This window comes from Triturus cristatus, chromosome 7, assembly GCF_964204655.1.
Source record: "Triturus cristatus chromosome 7, aTriCri1.1, whole genome shotgun sequence".
Taxonomy (NCBI): domain Eukaryota; kingdom Metazoa; phylum Chordata; class Amphibia; order Caudata; family Salamandridae; genus Triturus; species Triturus cristatus.
In genome coordinates, this window is record NC_140590.1 from 1,259,771,067 (window position 1) to 1,259,785,386 (window position 14,320).

The 14,320-nt window shown below is 45.7% G+C and overlaps 1 protein-coding gene across 1 annotated transcript in view; it reads left to right on the forward strand.

The window, feature by feature from the left end:
- LOC146811769 (gap junction beta-5 protein-like) overlaps positions 1 to 13,267 on the forward strand; it is a 33,991-nt gene extending 20,724 nt beyond the window's left edge. Inside the window, exon 2 of the mRNA XM_085618759.1 lies at positions 10,575 to 13,267. Coding sequence (XP_085474885.1) covers positions 10,575 to 11,255 — 681 coding nt within the window. The 3' untranslated portion in view covers positions 11,256 to 13,267. The remainder of the gene's footprint in view (positions 1 to 10,574) is intronic.
- Positions 13,268 to 14,320: the final 1,053 nt, after the last annotated feature.

Genomic DNA, 14,320 nt, shown 5'->3' on the forward strand with positions numbered 1-14,320 from the left:
AAGTGTCTCTCTCTGGACCGTGCATCTCACATATATAAAGCAAACCTTCAGTGATTTGGAGGGGACCCTGAACTGAAAACAAATCCAGAGAGTACTCTGCATCACTCAATGGATTTGGGCAAAGGCCAGTTTTTAAACGTGTGTCATAATGCGTGGAAGGAGGAAATACGTGCCAGACTGTCTGGCGGGTCTCTCTGGAACGCAAATCTAAGACCTGCTCCATAGCCCTATCTATGCTTTATCTCAAACCCATGGTGTACATTTCTTCTCACAAGACCACACTTTAATCTTGTTAATTTTTTGCTTGCCTTTCCCATTCATGGTGTTTGGTTCACAAACATTCCTCTGTGTTCCTGTGATGGCCGCTCTAGGCAAAGCACATTGCACTTTACATTGTTTTTGACGCTTTATACCACCCTTCGGAAAGAATTTTTGATCCTAATTTTAAGAATTGCAAAAACTAAATTTTATAAACCCCCTCCAGGCGGCGAGTCGTTCCGCCCGCTCCCCTTGCCTTTACCAACTGCGCTCTTTTTACCAAAATCACCACTGATCACGTTCTTTGGTGCCTGCAAAGGTCGCAGTTTATTCATCAACATCACTTTATACATTTCAAATAGTTTATGGTCATATCTACATTCATTGTCCATGTTATATATTTACATCATTGCTCTTTAAACCTTTTCCTTGCATTATGGACCCAGCCTCCTCAATATCCTGGGAGGGGAGGGGCCCCTTTTATTGGGCTTCCGATTCACAGGTCTAGGCTTCAGCATGCTACCAGTTTGGAGGGTGTCCATCTGGACCTGCCTGGGCTGCAAGTGCCGTCCCGCTCGCCCTGTAACCCTTTCGTGGGCCCTCCCTTCTGCCAGGGGTCCCTGCCATGTGGCATCCCAAGGACCATACTTGAGCATCTACTCTACCTTTCCTGAGGCTGAGCCCTTGCCATCTTCCACCTCTGTACCCCTGCCGTGAGGCATCCCAAGGGTCCTGCGGGAGCATCACATCTAATTTTTCTCTGGCGGCACGCCGCCCCTTGGCTCACTCAGTGCCCCTGCCATGAGGCATCCAAAGGACACTGCGAGGGCCTTCCCTCTACCTTCTAGTAAATTTTCCCCTTGTACTAACTTTGTTGTGTTTGTTCTGCCTCCCCTCTACCCATGCGGCTGCGACGCCCGTATCTTAGGTGTGGATGGGTGGGGTTCTTCTTCTTCCTTGAATGCGAGGGGAGGGTGTATGTGCTCGCTTGGGCCTTTGGACCCCTTTTAGCCAACCCTCGCCTTAACTAGCTCGCCCCCTGATTGGGGAGGGATCGCCTTGTATGAGGGGGGCCAATCCTAGCCCGGCCGGCCTAGCAGCCATGCAAATGGGAGCAGAGGGAGGGCCACCCGCCTCCAGACTGCGTTTTACCCGAGCCCCCATCGGGTCCGGCTTTGCCTACCCAACTCGGGTTCTAACATGCTTTCTTTTTTTTACAGCAGTTGAGGAGCCCCCAGGTTTGCTATGCTGTGACACTTTATAAAATATTTGTTTATTACAAGAACAAATTTTTGAAATTACCTAATGCACTTTCGCTACTCGGCTTATTATTTGTAATGATTTTTTTCCCATTAATGATGTTTACATTGTGATTATCTCAATTAGAGTAATACAGCCACCACAAGATGTTTTTGAACCATGTTTTTTGTGCATGCATTTTTTTACCTTTTTAATCTGTATTTTAAATATGTTTTTATATATATTGTTCTAGTTATGTACTTGTATCACTATTTTGTTTTAGCCAAATAAAGTTGATTTGTTGATTGAATTCAAAAGCCTAACCAGTTCATCTAATATTGGGAAGATCCCATCTGCACGCCTGGTAACAAGAGGTTTGTCCCATTGGCCTAATCGAATGATCTTCCAAAGTTAAATAAAGCTTGACATTTAGGTATCTTTTTAAATATTTCTATATTTTATGATAATCACAAAAAGATGAAAACTATTGGCCAAAGAACAACATGTTTGACAGATCTTTTGATTTCTATCCAAGATAATACTCGGAAAGAACTATCTGTCCAAAAATGTGACCCAATGAGTCTTGTGAGGAAATTGGTCCATACTTGTAGCATCAGTTACTCCTTCCTGATTGTGAATGGGAATTCTTGCTACAGTCCACCTTCATTGAAGAACGGCTCCCCTTGCAAGAATCACATTTGCCTTGCAGGCTGTGACTAGCACTGACAAAACTGGATCAGACATGAATACCTCAGCCGGGACATAGCTTGGACAGTGCCTTCTACAAATTGAAGCATGCACAAGGCACTTTTAGCCTCCATTAGTATAAATAGCCAAGTCTAATGACACTAACCCTAGGCCTGAATCACAAAGCAAGATAAAGATGTAAAATAACACACCTTAGAGCACGGGTACGCATAGTACGGCACGCGGGCCGCCAGCGGCCCGGCAAGCCTTCCTTGGCGGCCCGCGGACCTTGCAGACATCATACCTGTGCTTTTTTTAAAAAGAAAGAGTGTCCACAAACACCGCCGGTTGCAGCAGCGCGGAGCTATGGGGGCCGGGCGATTCTTTTAAAGACCATTCACTTGTTAATGAGGCTTTGTTGTATTTCACCTCTTCTTAGCGCCCTGCATCTCCCCTCTGATTGAGTGGAGATACAGGGGCGCTAAGAAGAGGTGAAATACAACAAAGCCTCATTAACAAGTGAATGGTCTTTTAAAGACCTGTGAAGTACTCGGGTGCAGCTGTCTGTGTGCCCAGGAAGCAGTCTCAGCCCGGGGTGACACACGCAGGGTGAGGTGACAGAGGGTGAGGAGGACAGCAGGGTGTGAGAGAAGTGGGTGAGGTGACGGAGGGCAGCAGAGAGTGAGAGCAGCGGGTGAGGTGACAGAGGGAGACAGATGGGGACAGAGAGCGGGAGATGGAGGGAGGGAGACAGAGGGAGGGAGACAGAGACAGAGGGAGGGAGACAGAGGGAGGGAGACAGAGAGAGAGGGAGACCGAGAGAGAGGGAGACAGACAGAGGGAGACAGAGGGACGGAGTCAGAGAGAGGGAGACAGAGAGATGGAGACAGAGAGAGGGAGGGAGACAGAGGGAGGGAGACAGAGAGAGAGGGAGACAGAGAGAGAGGGAGACCGAGAGAGAGGGAGACAGACAGAGGGAGACAGAGGGAGGGAGTCAGAGGGAGGGAAACAGAGGGAGGGAGACAGAGGGAGGGAGACAGAGAGAGCGGGACTGACAGAGGGAGGGAGACAGAGGGAGGGGGACAGACAGAGGGAGGAGGGTGACAGACAGAGGGAGGGAGACAGATAGAGGGAGACGAAAGGAGACAACCCGAGGGAGACAGACACAGACGGAGGGAGACAGACAGAGACAGACAGAGGGAGGGAGATAGAGGGAGGGAGACTGAAGGAGGGAGACTGAAGGAGAGGGAGAGAGAGGGGGAGACAGAGATAGGGAGGGAGACACAGAGAGATAGGGAGGGAGACAGAGAGAGAGAGGGGGAGGGAGACAGAGAGAGAGAGGGAGACAGGCAGAGTGAGACAGAGGGAGACAGAGGGAGACAGAGAGAGAGAGAGGGAGAGAGGGAGAGAGAGAGAGAGTGATAGAGGGAGGGAGATGGAGAGAGAGAGGGAGGGACAGTGAGAGAGAGGGAGGGAGAAATAGAGAGAGGGAGGAGGGCGACAGACAGAGGGAGGGAGACAGACATAGGGAGACAGAGGGAGGGAGAGGGAGGGAGACAGACAGCGGGAGACAGAGGGAGGAGGGTGGGAGACAGAGGGAGGGAGACAGAGACAACCAGAGGGAGACAGAGGGAGGGAGACAGAGGGAGAGAGAGGGAGGGAGACACAGAGAGGGAGACAGAGAGAGAAAGAAAGAGAGAGAGAGGTAGGGAGACAGAGAGAAAGAGAGAGAGGGAGACAAGCAGAGTGAGTGAGACAGAGGGAGACAGAGCGAAAGAGAGAGAGCATAGTTTTTTTTGTTGCTCTAGCCTTGCCCCCCTCCCCCACTACCCCCGCCCCCACCGGTGCGGCCCTCGGCCATAAACCACACCGTAAATTTGGCCCCCGAGAGACAGTTTGTGAGTACCCATGCCTTAGAGTCTCACGGACCTTCTGTCACTTGCCATCATAACCCAGGACCCACAGGCATTAAAGGCCAGATGTACCAAGGTTTAGCGATTAACAAACTAGTAACAAACTGGTTTGTGACTCCTAAATGCTAAATGCAATTCTGAGTAAAGCCATAGCAAATTGAACAAACTGTGATGCATTAAATTACAGATTCAAAATAGGGCTAACTTATTTTTGCTTTACAAACAGGAAATCACAAGTTTGATGAATGAAAGATATGCAGTTAGCTAATAGCCACAAAAGAGGCATTTTGTATACACAGTTTACTACCAAGGGGAGCTAGGTAGTAATTTGGTGTAATTTAGAAAAAAGGGACCCAGAACACAACAGTGTCTTCCTGGTCTCAATCCACGTGTACAAAGCTAAGTGTAGATTCACTCTTTTTGATGCCATATATACCTTGAAGATACTCAAAGAGTGCGGATTCTGGAGCTGTTCTTCGGGTATATGTCTTCAAATCCTTCCGACAGTCTTTGATTTTTATTCCAGTGCCGAATGTTAACTTACACGTTTACTCTCATACTACAACTTAATTCAAGCCACATTTTTACTGCAGTCTTTTGGGGATCTGAGTGACTTCTGTTTCGCTGTCCATGTCATGGTTCTCTTCCTTCTGGGTAGCGGAAATGCTATTTTTGCTGGTTTTACTTCCTCTCCACCGGCCACACCAAGATCTACACGTCTCTTTGTGGGCTGAGTCCTCTCTGCATGCATACATTTGATCGCATCACAGGTACACTGGTTCTCTTTTTGCACTTTTCAAGGTTTGCTGCTTGGCTTTCAAGGCACTTGTCCTTGGGTGAGGCACTTGTCGATGGTTTGCAGACCTCAGGGTGGCTGGAGGGTGAAAGTATTCCTCCTAACAATCAAGTAAAGAGGCTGGTCTTGCCGAAATTTCCAAACTGAAAGTCATTTGCTCTAGTTTTTTAAGCATGGGCTCCTCTGTCTGTTCGGTTCTGCTTCTGCTGATCCCTTATATATGGCAAACAGCTCAAAATATATATTTTATTGTGCATTCCCCTCAGATTCTATACAAATCGAATCAGCAGGGCTGTCATTTTTCCTGATCAATTAATCGTTTTATCTCTTTATCTGTATGACAATTGGCATGTTTGTACTGCATGTTTTGTACATAGCAGTTCCCTCTTGGAGGGTTGTAGTTTATCCAAGTGTTTTAGGTGAGATAAATAACATATTTATTCTTTCCCACTGTTCCTTTCCTCTTCTTTCGTTAGCTCCAGTCTTTCTAGGGATGTGCGGGTACGGCTGTCGGGATCTGGGACACCAAAGTTTAATGAGCATCGATTGTATCAACTCGGGCTTTTGCCTCCAATGTTTCAGGGCGAACCTACTATTGGGCCCCAAACTGAGCACCAAGTACTCCCAGTAAGCACTTGCGGGCATATTTACAAGCCCCTTGCGCCACTAGTGCGCCACTTTTTTTGACGCGCCAGTGGTGCAGTGTGTTGCTCCATATTTAGAAGGCCACGTAAAGCTTTACGTGGCCTTGTATATATGGGGCCTTTTCACTCAGTGCGTACAAAGGTCCATGCCTTGGGTGTTGCTGGGCCTGATCCCATGCAACACCCATGGATTCTGTTGTATTCCCAGATTTACAACATTTTGTAAACCTGGGGATGTGTCAGAATCCTACGCCTCTCCAGGGGAGTCGTAAGGAGGCATTAACAAGGAGAAATACTTATATTTCTTCTTGTTTTTTTCTATTTCTATGCAGTGCTGCATTTTGCAGCACACATAGAAAGAGAAAAACACCTCAAGTGACTGTTTTTGTTCAGGAAGCTGCCCCTCCCTAGCCAAAACCAATCTCCCCTAAAACGCAAACAACCTTGCACCATGGTGCAAGCGTGCCTGCGTTGGCGCATGGCAATGCAATTGTTCTCCAGCGTAGGGGAAAGCGCAGAGATGCGACATATTGTTGTAAATATGATGCATCTCTGTGCTTTGAAAGTGATTCTGGGACCCACATCATGCCACAGACCTTAAGCATACAAACCTTATTCTATAGGCACTTAAGCAAAAAATCATTAAAGAGAAATAGAGACTTGCTATGGGAAACTAAGGGGCACCTCTGGGCCATGCAGGGGTCGTTCCCACTCCAACAGGTTATGATGACTAAAAAATCCCATCAAACCAAATTTAAATCTCGGTTTGATCTACATCAATCTAGGCAGGCACACTTCAAAGGCAATCAATTTATTTGAAAGTTCTTTCATTGGAAGATGTCGGATCTATTGCAGTTTGCACACCGATTGGTGTTTCATTGAAAACTATTTGAGTTTGAGTTTTTTTCATTGAAGGCTCCTTTATAATGGGCATTGGGGCTCCTCCCTTCCAATTATAAACAAAGGCCAACAGGTTCTGCACAATAGTGTGACTAAACTAAGGGGACATTGATGATTTATTTATAATGGGAGTTCGAGAAAATGGTGGAATTCACCAAAAATGAGAAGCTATTATAAGAGGGCTAATGTGTGTATTTTACGTCCAAAGCTGGTGTGTGAGTGACAGTGCATGCCGAGCTAGGAAAACTTACTGCTGATGTTAGTTTCTTTGTGCCAATGGGCACATTCTGCTCTGGACCTTATTTCACGACCCATGTGTAGTAATTTATAATATCTTAAGACATCATTTGAAGGCTGTCTGAGGCATGCCTGCATTTACTGGTGTAAGCAGAAGAGATTGTCTGCTTTCTGTGCCTTAGAGATCTCTCGAACTTGTTGAACAGCTCTGTAGTCCATGGCATTAGGTTGTGAGATCTGAGTAATTTATTTCCTCCTTCTTGTCACAATTTTAAGTAGATTATTGCTCCTATGATACAACTTCTATGTTACTTAGAGAGGCATGATGGTAAATTGAAAGGAAATATGAGGCAGACAGGACGAGAGAGTCTTTAAAAAGAGGCGGTGCCAACTTCCATTCACAAGTTTTTCCATTAAATGTAAAATCGTTTCACCATTAGACAATTATTTTGGAAAAGTGTGCTCAAAATACTCAATTTGGCTCATTTTTTCAATATTTCATCAGATGAGAAATCCCTCCAGCTGTGGGTTCTGCACACACAGTTTGGGCTTTGTAGCTGCACTCTTTTCGTTGGTGCAATACACTCTTGGATTTTTGAGCCCACTAGTTTCAAATTTCACAACACGCCTCTTTAAAAAAATAAAAATAATAATTAAGCAAAACATTTATGATTTTAGATTAAACTGCCCTCCAAATCCTGTGCAATGTCATTTTGTATAATTATCTAAATGTTTTTTAGAAATACCTTTGAGCCTACCCTCCCACAAATCCTGGCACTTCCTTAACTTTTAAACTCACCGAACACCCAAATCCAAGCCTAATCAATTTAGCCTGGCCCCGACTTAACCCTAAGGCCGACCTTACCTTGACTTTGACCCTAACCCTAAAAATGAGGTGTGCCCAATCAGGGACAGCTTTATCGCTGGTGGTGCCCTGTCGACATCAGTTTTTGGTGCCCCCCACCAACATGCATGCCAACAGACATGATTCAGGCGAGAGAATCTTGATTTTCATGGAAAAAATTGCCTTATTATAGCTGGCTACAGCCTGAAATTGCCTCTGCTTCAATAGAAGTCAATGGGAAAAATATATTCTCCCGATTTTGTTTTAAAATCTCCCTCTTTCCAGGTCTTCCCATGTTCCATTGCATGCACCAATAACCTAATCCACATATTCCCACCTTCTGACAGTAACCCTCATCTCGCCATAGCGCCTTTCTCACATGCATTTAATGTGGCTTAAAGAGCAAAAAACATAACGTCATAACCTATCCAATGAGTTTTTTTATGCAGCTCTTTGATGCCAGTACATGAGTCAATGTTCCATATTAGGATTGTAATTTAGGAACTGCTATAGGATCTTGTGGCAAACGCAGCAACCCACTGAGCTATCCACATAAAATACAGTTATGTGATCTGCATGGTATGTGTTCTTTGCAGCAGCATATTAACCATCTCCTACTTTAACCCCTTTGCCGCGGTACGAATTCCGCCGCGGTGCTGGGGGGGTTCGGGGTCAGCGCGGCGCCGCCATGCTCGTGACGGAACCACTCCGTCATGAGCCACGGGCGTGCTGTGCTCATGACGGAGTGGGTCCGTCACTACTCCGCCCACTTGCATTGTTCGCCCGCACAGGCGGGGAATCAGTGCCGTGTGGGAGGAGCGGCCGCCAACGGCCGCAGCATGACGGAACCACTCCGTCATGAGCACACGGCGCCCGTGGCTCATGACGGAGTGGTTCCGTCATGAGCAGGCAAGGGGTTAAGATGAGTCAAAACTCCACTAGAAAAAACTCTAATTTCTTTCCAGCAGGATCATTAATCACCCGAGTTCTCTTGACGTTTTTAATGCTGCATGGCAACTGCTGGATGCACAAGGAGGTCTGTAGCGGGTGCTTTTAAAACCATAAGTTATTTCTAAACACAGCACCCCCACCGCCCCCATTGGTCAGTGGCAGGTGAGGCTGCACCAGTCGTACTACCCTAAAACCAGCCCGGATCCCAACTCTTTCTTAATCTTAATGTACTTAGTAACTGAACCCAGCCCAGCCCCTAACACAGCCGCTAATCCTTATCCTGGAGCTAAACTAACAGAAACCATGACCTTAACCCACAACTCTAACATAACCGTAACCCCGAGCCAAAACTGACACCAGACCTGAGCCTAATTGTATCTGGTCCCTATCCTGACCCTAATCCACCATGACAGTTTTTCTGTAACTCTTGCCCTAACTATCTCAGACCAGGCAACTTGTGATTTGTTTTCACCGTGTGAGAAGGGGGGCGTCGTCAAGAAGAGAGCGGGGCTTATCACCAAGCACAACCCAAGACACTTCTAAATCCACAGCCCCCTCCCACAACAGGCCTCCCACGATGCCTCCCCTCAAAAGAAAAACAAAAATCAAAACTTTTGAGGCTGCCGCCTCATCCAGTGATTCATCTCCACCAAACTTGTAACCAGGACATTACCGACCAAAATACTACCTATCACTTCATTCCACTTCTTTTTTCATATAAAAACATTTAATTAAAGAACCATTTCATTGAAAAAGTATGTGACTTCGAAATCAAAATCACTGAAACACAATTAGGGCGATAAAGTGAGGAAGAGGGTCAAGTAGGTGGTTAGAGTCATGTTAGGTTCAGAATCATGGCAAGGGTTATGGTTGGAGGTAAGGCGGGGTCATGGTTAGGGGTGGATAAGGGTCTAGTAAAGTTAAAGGTGGAACTGAAGGTCACCGTCTGGGTTACAGTTGTGAGACAGCAAACCTGCCAACTCCAAGACCCTGCCACCCTGGAAGAGCTGTTAGCCTTAATTGGTGGAATCACTTGAAAAAGATGCATTCTTTTTGAGAAGTAGTGTAGGGATGTTACCAGATGAGCTTTGGAGTGTGTGCTTTTAATGTATTGTTGAAAATTGTGTGTACTTGGTATAGTCTGCGAACTACCTATATCGACCTTTTGGAATCATTTTTTTATCTTCAACCTAAACCTTTTTGTGTATTTTTGGTAGCATATCTGATACTGTGTGTAATAGTGAATTTCCCACTGGTTATTTTAACTTGTATTAATGTTTCATTTAAGGTGTGCTTTATTTTATATGGGGTTACCTAAAGGTGAAAAAACGGCAGAATAGTTGCAGAATATTTTCCTCTTTTTAGGCACCCCTTTGACCCTGCTCCACGCTCACTGACCCCACCACCACATTGCACTCAGTTTCACAGTTCTATACGTTTTAAATGTATTTTGACGCTGCCTTCACCCTGTAGGATCACAGACTGAAAATATTCAAATGTTGGAATAATGGAGGTAGATTTTTTGGCTCTGTACCGGTGCATGAATAACAATCATGAGTACAAGTTGCACAGTGCTACACTGGGAGTAATGAAGCATCATTATCTGGAGGACAATTAGCATTGTAAAAATAACTGGTTAATTTAACCCACAGGTCCCTCACAGTCAGAGTTAAAGTATGGCCAAACAACATTTTGTCTCTACCAGGTTTGGATAGGTAGTCAATGAACAATAAAGAAAATGTGTCCACTCTGAGTGCAAATTTCCATACGCTGATGCATGGTCCATAGACGCGGACAAAATGAATGTCAAGTGGAACATAAAGTAAGATAGCTGAGATGGTGTAATCGCTGATTATCCTCGTCTCATCACGAGTAAACATTACTCTGTTCATTAGTATAAGTTACACAGGATGTGACTTTTGCAGAGTTGATATTTAATAAAATAGTGGACAAGGACTAGACTTGCACATGCATAACGTCAAAGACTGAAGGAAAACAATTAAGAATGTGAGTAAATTGTATTGTTCATTATTATCTCCCTCTTGGGTTGTGCGGTGGATGTCTTGCTGTGATTGATCTGTCTCTGGTGTTGTTTCTCTCTGTAGATGGCAGCCATTGTGACCAGCCTGGTGCGTCTCTTCCAACCCTCATTGGCCTCGATGGGTGACAGCCAAGGCCCCGTGCTCTGGTATGCCCTGCTGAGCCTCCGGCTGGTCGCCCTCTTCACAGCCGACAACCCTTGGTCCTCTCTGAAGCCTGACTTCACCTGCAACCATTCGATGAGTGCCTTCTGCACCACCCTCTGCTTTAATAATCACTTTGATGTCCCACTGTCCCCTCTCTGGAGCTTCAGCTTCCTGGCTGTCGTCGTGCCGGTGCTGCTCATGCGTCTCGTCCAGCGAGGCTCCCACAAGGCTGCTTCACAGAAGAAGGACATTGAACTGATGGATCCTGTTAGAGAGGCTTTCCCCAAATCATCCACGCTGCTGCCACCGCAGAGCACATCCGTTGTTATTCTGCACATTGCTTGCATACTCTTCCTGTTGTCCATTGAGCTAGTCTTCCTGTGGGCTCTGGTTGCGTTGCAACTGCCCAAAGTGTTCCCTCACACCTTTCCATGCTGGGCTGACTTGTGCCCTGAGAATGTGGAGTGCGCCATCTTCGGCCGCACTGATAAGCAGATGGCCCTGGCCACTCTAGCATTCACTGCCGGCATCAACATAGTGGTCTGCGTCATATCCGCTATCATGGAGGTTGTGCAGCTGAGCAGGTGTCGGAAAAAGTAGGCCGTGTGGGAGGTTTGATAGTCAGGGATTGTGGTACTGCTTTCGATGGTTACAAAATGAGTGCCTTTAACTCAACACTAAAATTGTGCTACCTACACATGCACCAGCCTAGAACCAGCAGCTGTCTCTGCTGCATCACTTACTCTTTAGGGATAAACAACTTGGTCAATTTGTGCCCCAATGCAGAGACAGGCTCTTCTCATTGCATCTTGAAACCTTGGTACTTTACTTTGCAACACTTGTACTCATGGTGGTGACATATGTGTACAGGGAGAGAACCTCCTTTTGCATTTTACATGCACTCTTATCATCAGTGGATAAATCCACATGCCAAGTACATAAGCCTAAATGCACTGTCTGCACATCAGTTGCTAGACACAAGGCGAGAAGAAGGGTGGAACCATCCAACAGACCTGTTCCAGTGCTGCGCAGGACTCAGGGCTGGGAAAGGCCTGAGGAGAAGCCATGTTACCATCTCTGGCATTAAAAGTAATTAAGAGCCATCGATTTTGCACTGTGAAATCAACCCAGATGTGACTCAAGGGTCAGTGGTGCAATGAAGCTTGAGGGTCTCCCCTGCAAAGTACAGGGAGGGGCCCCCTTCCGGACTTACTCTGGAGTTCTCTGGCCAGGGTACTGTGCTGAGGGGGCCACCTGGTGCTCACCCCCTGCACTGCGGGGCGTGTGTGCCTTTGTTATACCACTGTCAACGGCACAAGACACAATGGAATGCAGAGCAAATCTAAAATTCACCCCCAGTCAAGAGATCCAGGTTAAATCCATCTTTCTTTAGCTCACTTCGGCACCCCAGTCCAGACCCAGCCATATGCAAATCAGTCTTAACCCTGCTCCTCATGGGAACAGTCCAGCCCGAACTGCCGAACCAGGTCCTCCCCGGAGCGGAAACAAGCATCCTGGGACCGGTTTCGGGTCATCACTCCTCATCAGCCAGGCTAGCTTGAATCCAGTGGCAAGGGCACCGCAATGCTAGGAAGCCAACTGGAGTGCCTCAAGTAAAGGGCACATGTTACCACTAGTGGCAGCAAATGTCTTCGCAAGGGAGAAGGGTAGCTTAGATTCTATGTTATGATGTCTTCGCCAAAAATGTAATGAAGGCACATTACCATGACATAAACTCGTTTAACTTGAACCTTTCACATGAATTTTACTGACGTACATTAGATTATCTGCTGCAACAACGACGTTTTCCAGGATAAATTGTGTTTTGCACATATCCCTTCTATCCCACTATCCCCGACCTGCCCCATATCCCAGCCTCCATCATAACTTTGTATTGCTCCAAACATAAGCATTAACAGGCCTCAGTCCTAACCAATCACTTTCTCTAACCCTTGTCATTTTCTTAACCTCAGCCCCTACTGATACATTTGTGTCCACCCCTAACACTTTCCTTAACTTTATCCCTACTCTAATCCTCACGTTATCCTTCAATCTAAACATTTGTTTTGCATTTTATATAGCGCAATTTTGTCTCAAGGGCATTACAGCGCTGTACATGAGCCTCAGTTTTCATTGTACAAGGTCAGATCCCAGTTACCCTTACAAAAACCTTAAATGTAACCACAATTCTTAATCCAGAACCTGACAGTAATGCTAGCTCACCCCTAACCTTCTATATATTGTACGATACTCATTGAACTCAGCGGTACAAACAAAGTGTTGTAATGACTTCCCTGAAACATGCTTTTTTTTATTTCCATTGAGGGGGAATTCCGGGAAGATGTTCTCTGTTATAGTGCATGCTTTCTATCTCTCACTCTGTTTGTGAAAATCTCTTCATTCATTTTCTGTTTTTTTCCAAAGTTGGATTTTCCCATTTGGGCAAATGTGATGTATTTGAAAGTGCACAAAATCAGAAAATATCTCTACCACACTCCTCCCAAAAATGTGTCAGGTTTGTGGTTTAGGGAAGAGTAATGGCGAAATTATCAAATATGTGAGTCTGAAATCTGCACAAAAAAATGTGTTTAAAGTTTAATGAGTGCTACAAGGCTTGGTGTTCTGTGCAGTTCTTCTGTGTGTTATTGTGGTTGTATATTTTCAACAGCAGTTAACAGGTTCCAATATCTTTGGCCAAATAACTGCTGGACTTCTTGAAATTCTGTGTATTGTGGATAGTTGTGTGCAAAAGCCAGTATTGCAGATTTGTATCCCAACCACTTAGGTAGGAGACCATGCTGCACAAATAGGTTAAAGAAGACAATTCCATTATTGGACTAATTAGATAAAAAGCCTTGAAAATCACAGAATATCACAAAATGCAGTCTACAGATTTCTACTCAGTTTTGCTGCAGAAAATACAATTCTGTACTTTTTTATTTGTAGTAGTCAGCTTTTCCTCCTTAGCCGTGCTTAATTTGTAAAATAATACGTGCAAGGGCCCAGACCAGGAGGCCACTGCAGCTTGCACCTCCCATTGCCCTGTCATTGCTGCTAATGACGGGACCAAAATTACTAACCATCTCTCTCACCTGCAAGTGCGACAGGTCAGATTATCCCATGTCCCCAAGGCTAAAGAAATGGCTGGGGAGGCAGGTAAAAGTACTTTTTAATGTATATTGTATTCATAAACAACCGTTGTTCTGCTCATCTCTAAATTAGATGAGCAGCGCCCCCATGTGGCAGACTGTCATAAGTGTGGTGATGCCAAGTATGTGCCGGTGCCGAGCACCAGAAACCAATGAAGTGCTGGTGCCGAGCACCGGAAACCACCAGCCCAAATTAAGCACTGCTCCTTGGGATGTTCAAAGGACAAGCTGGTACGTTGGCTGTGACCACAAGATAACCACGACCATAGGTAAGCTTATGAGTAAAGCGCAGAAAAATGTGTGTAACCTGTGCGGAATTTCAAGAAATTGATAAAGTAATCGCAAGATCCTTTACTTTGGCATTAATGGTTTTTTTCTCTGATTGTGGTAAAGGGTTTTCACTGGTGCTTTATATTTGGTTAGCTTGTGACCCTTAGCTTGTGACCCCGTGTTCTTGGTTACATTGGATCAAGGTTTCCATGGCCGCGGAGGCTAGATCTTGATCATGAGGAGGAG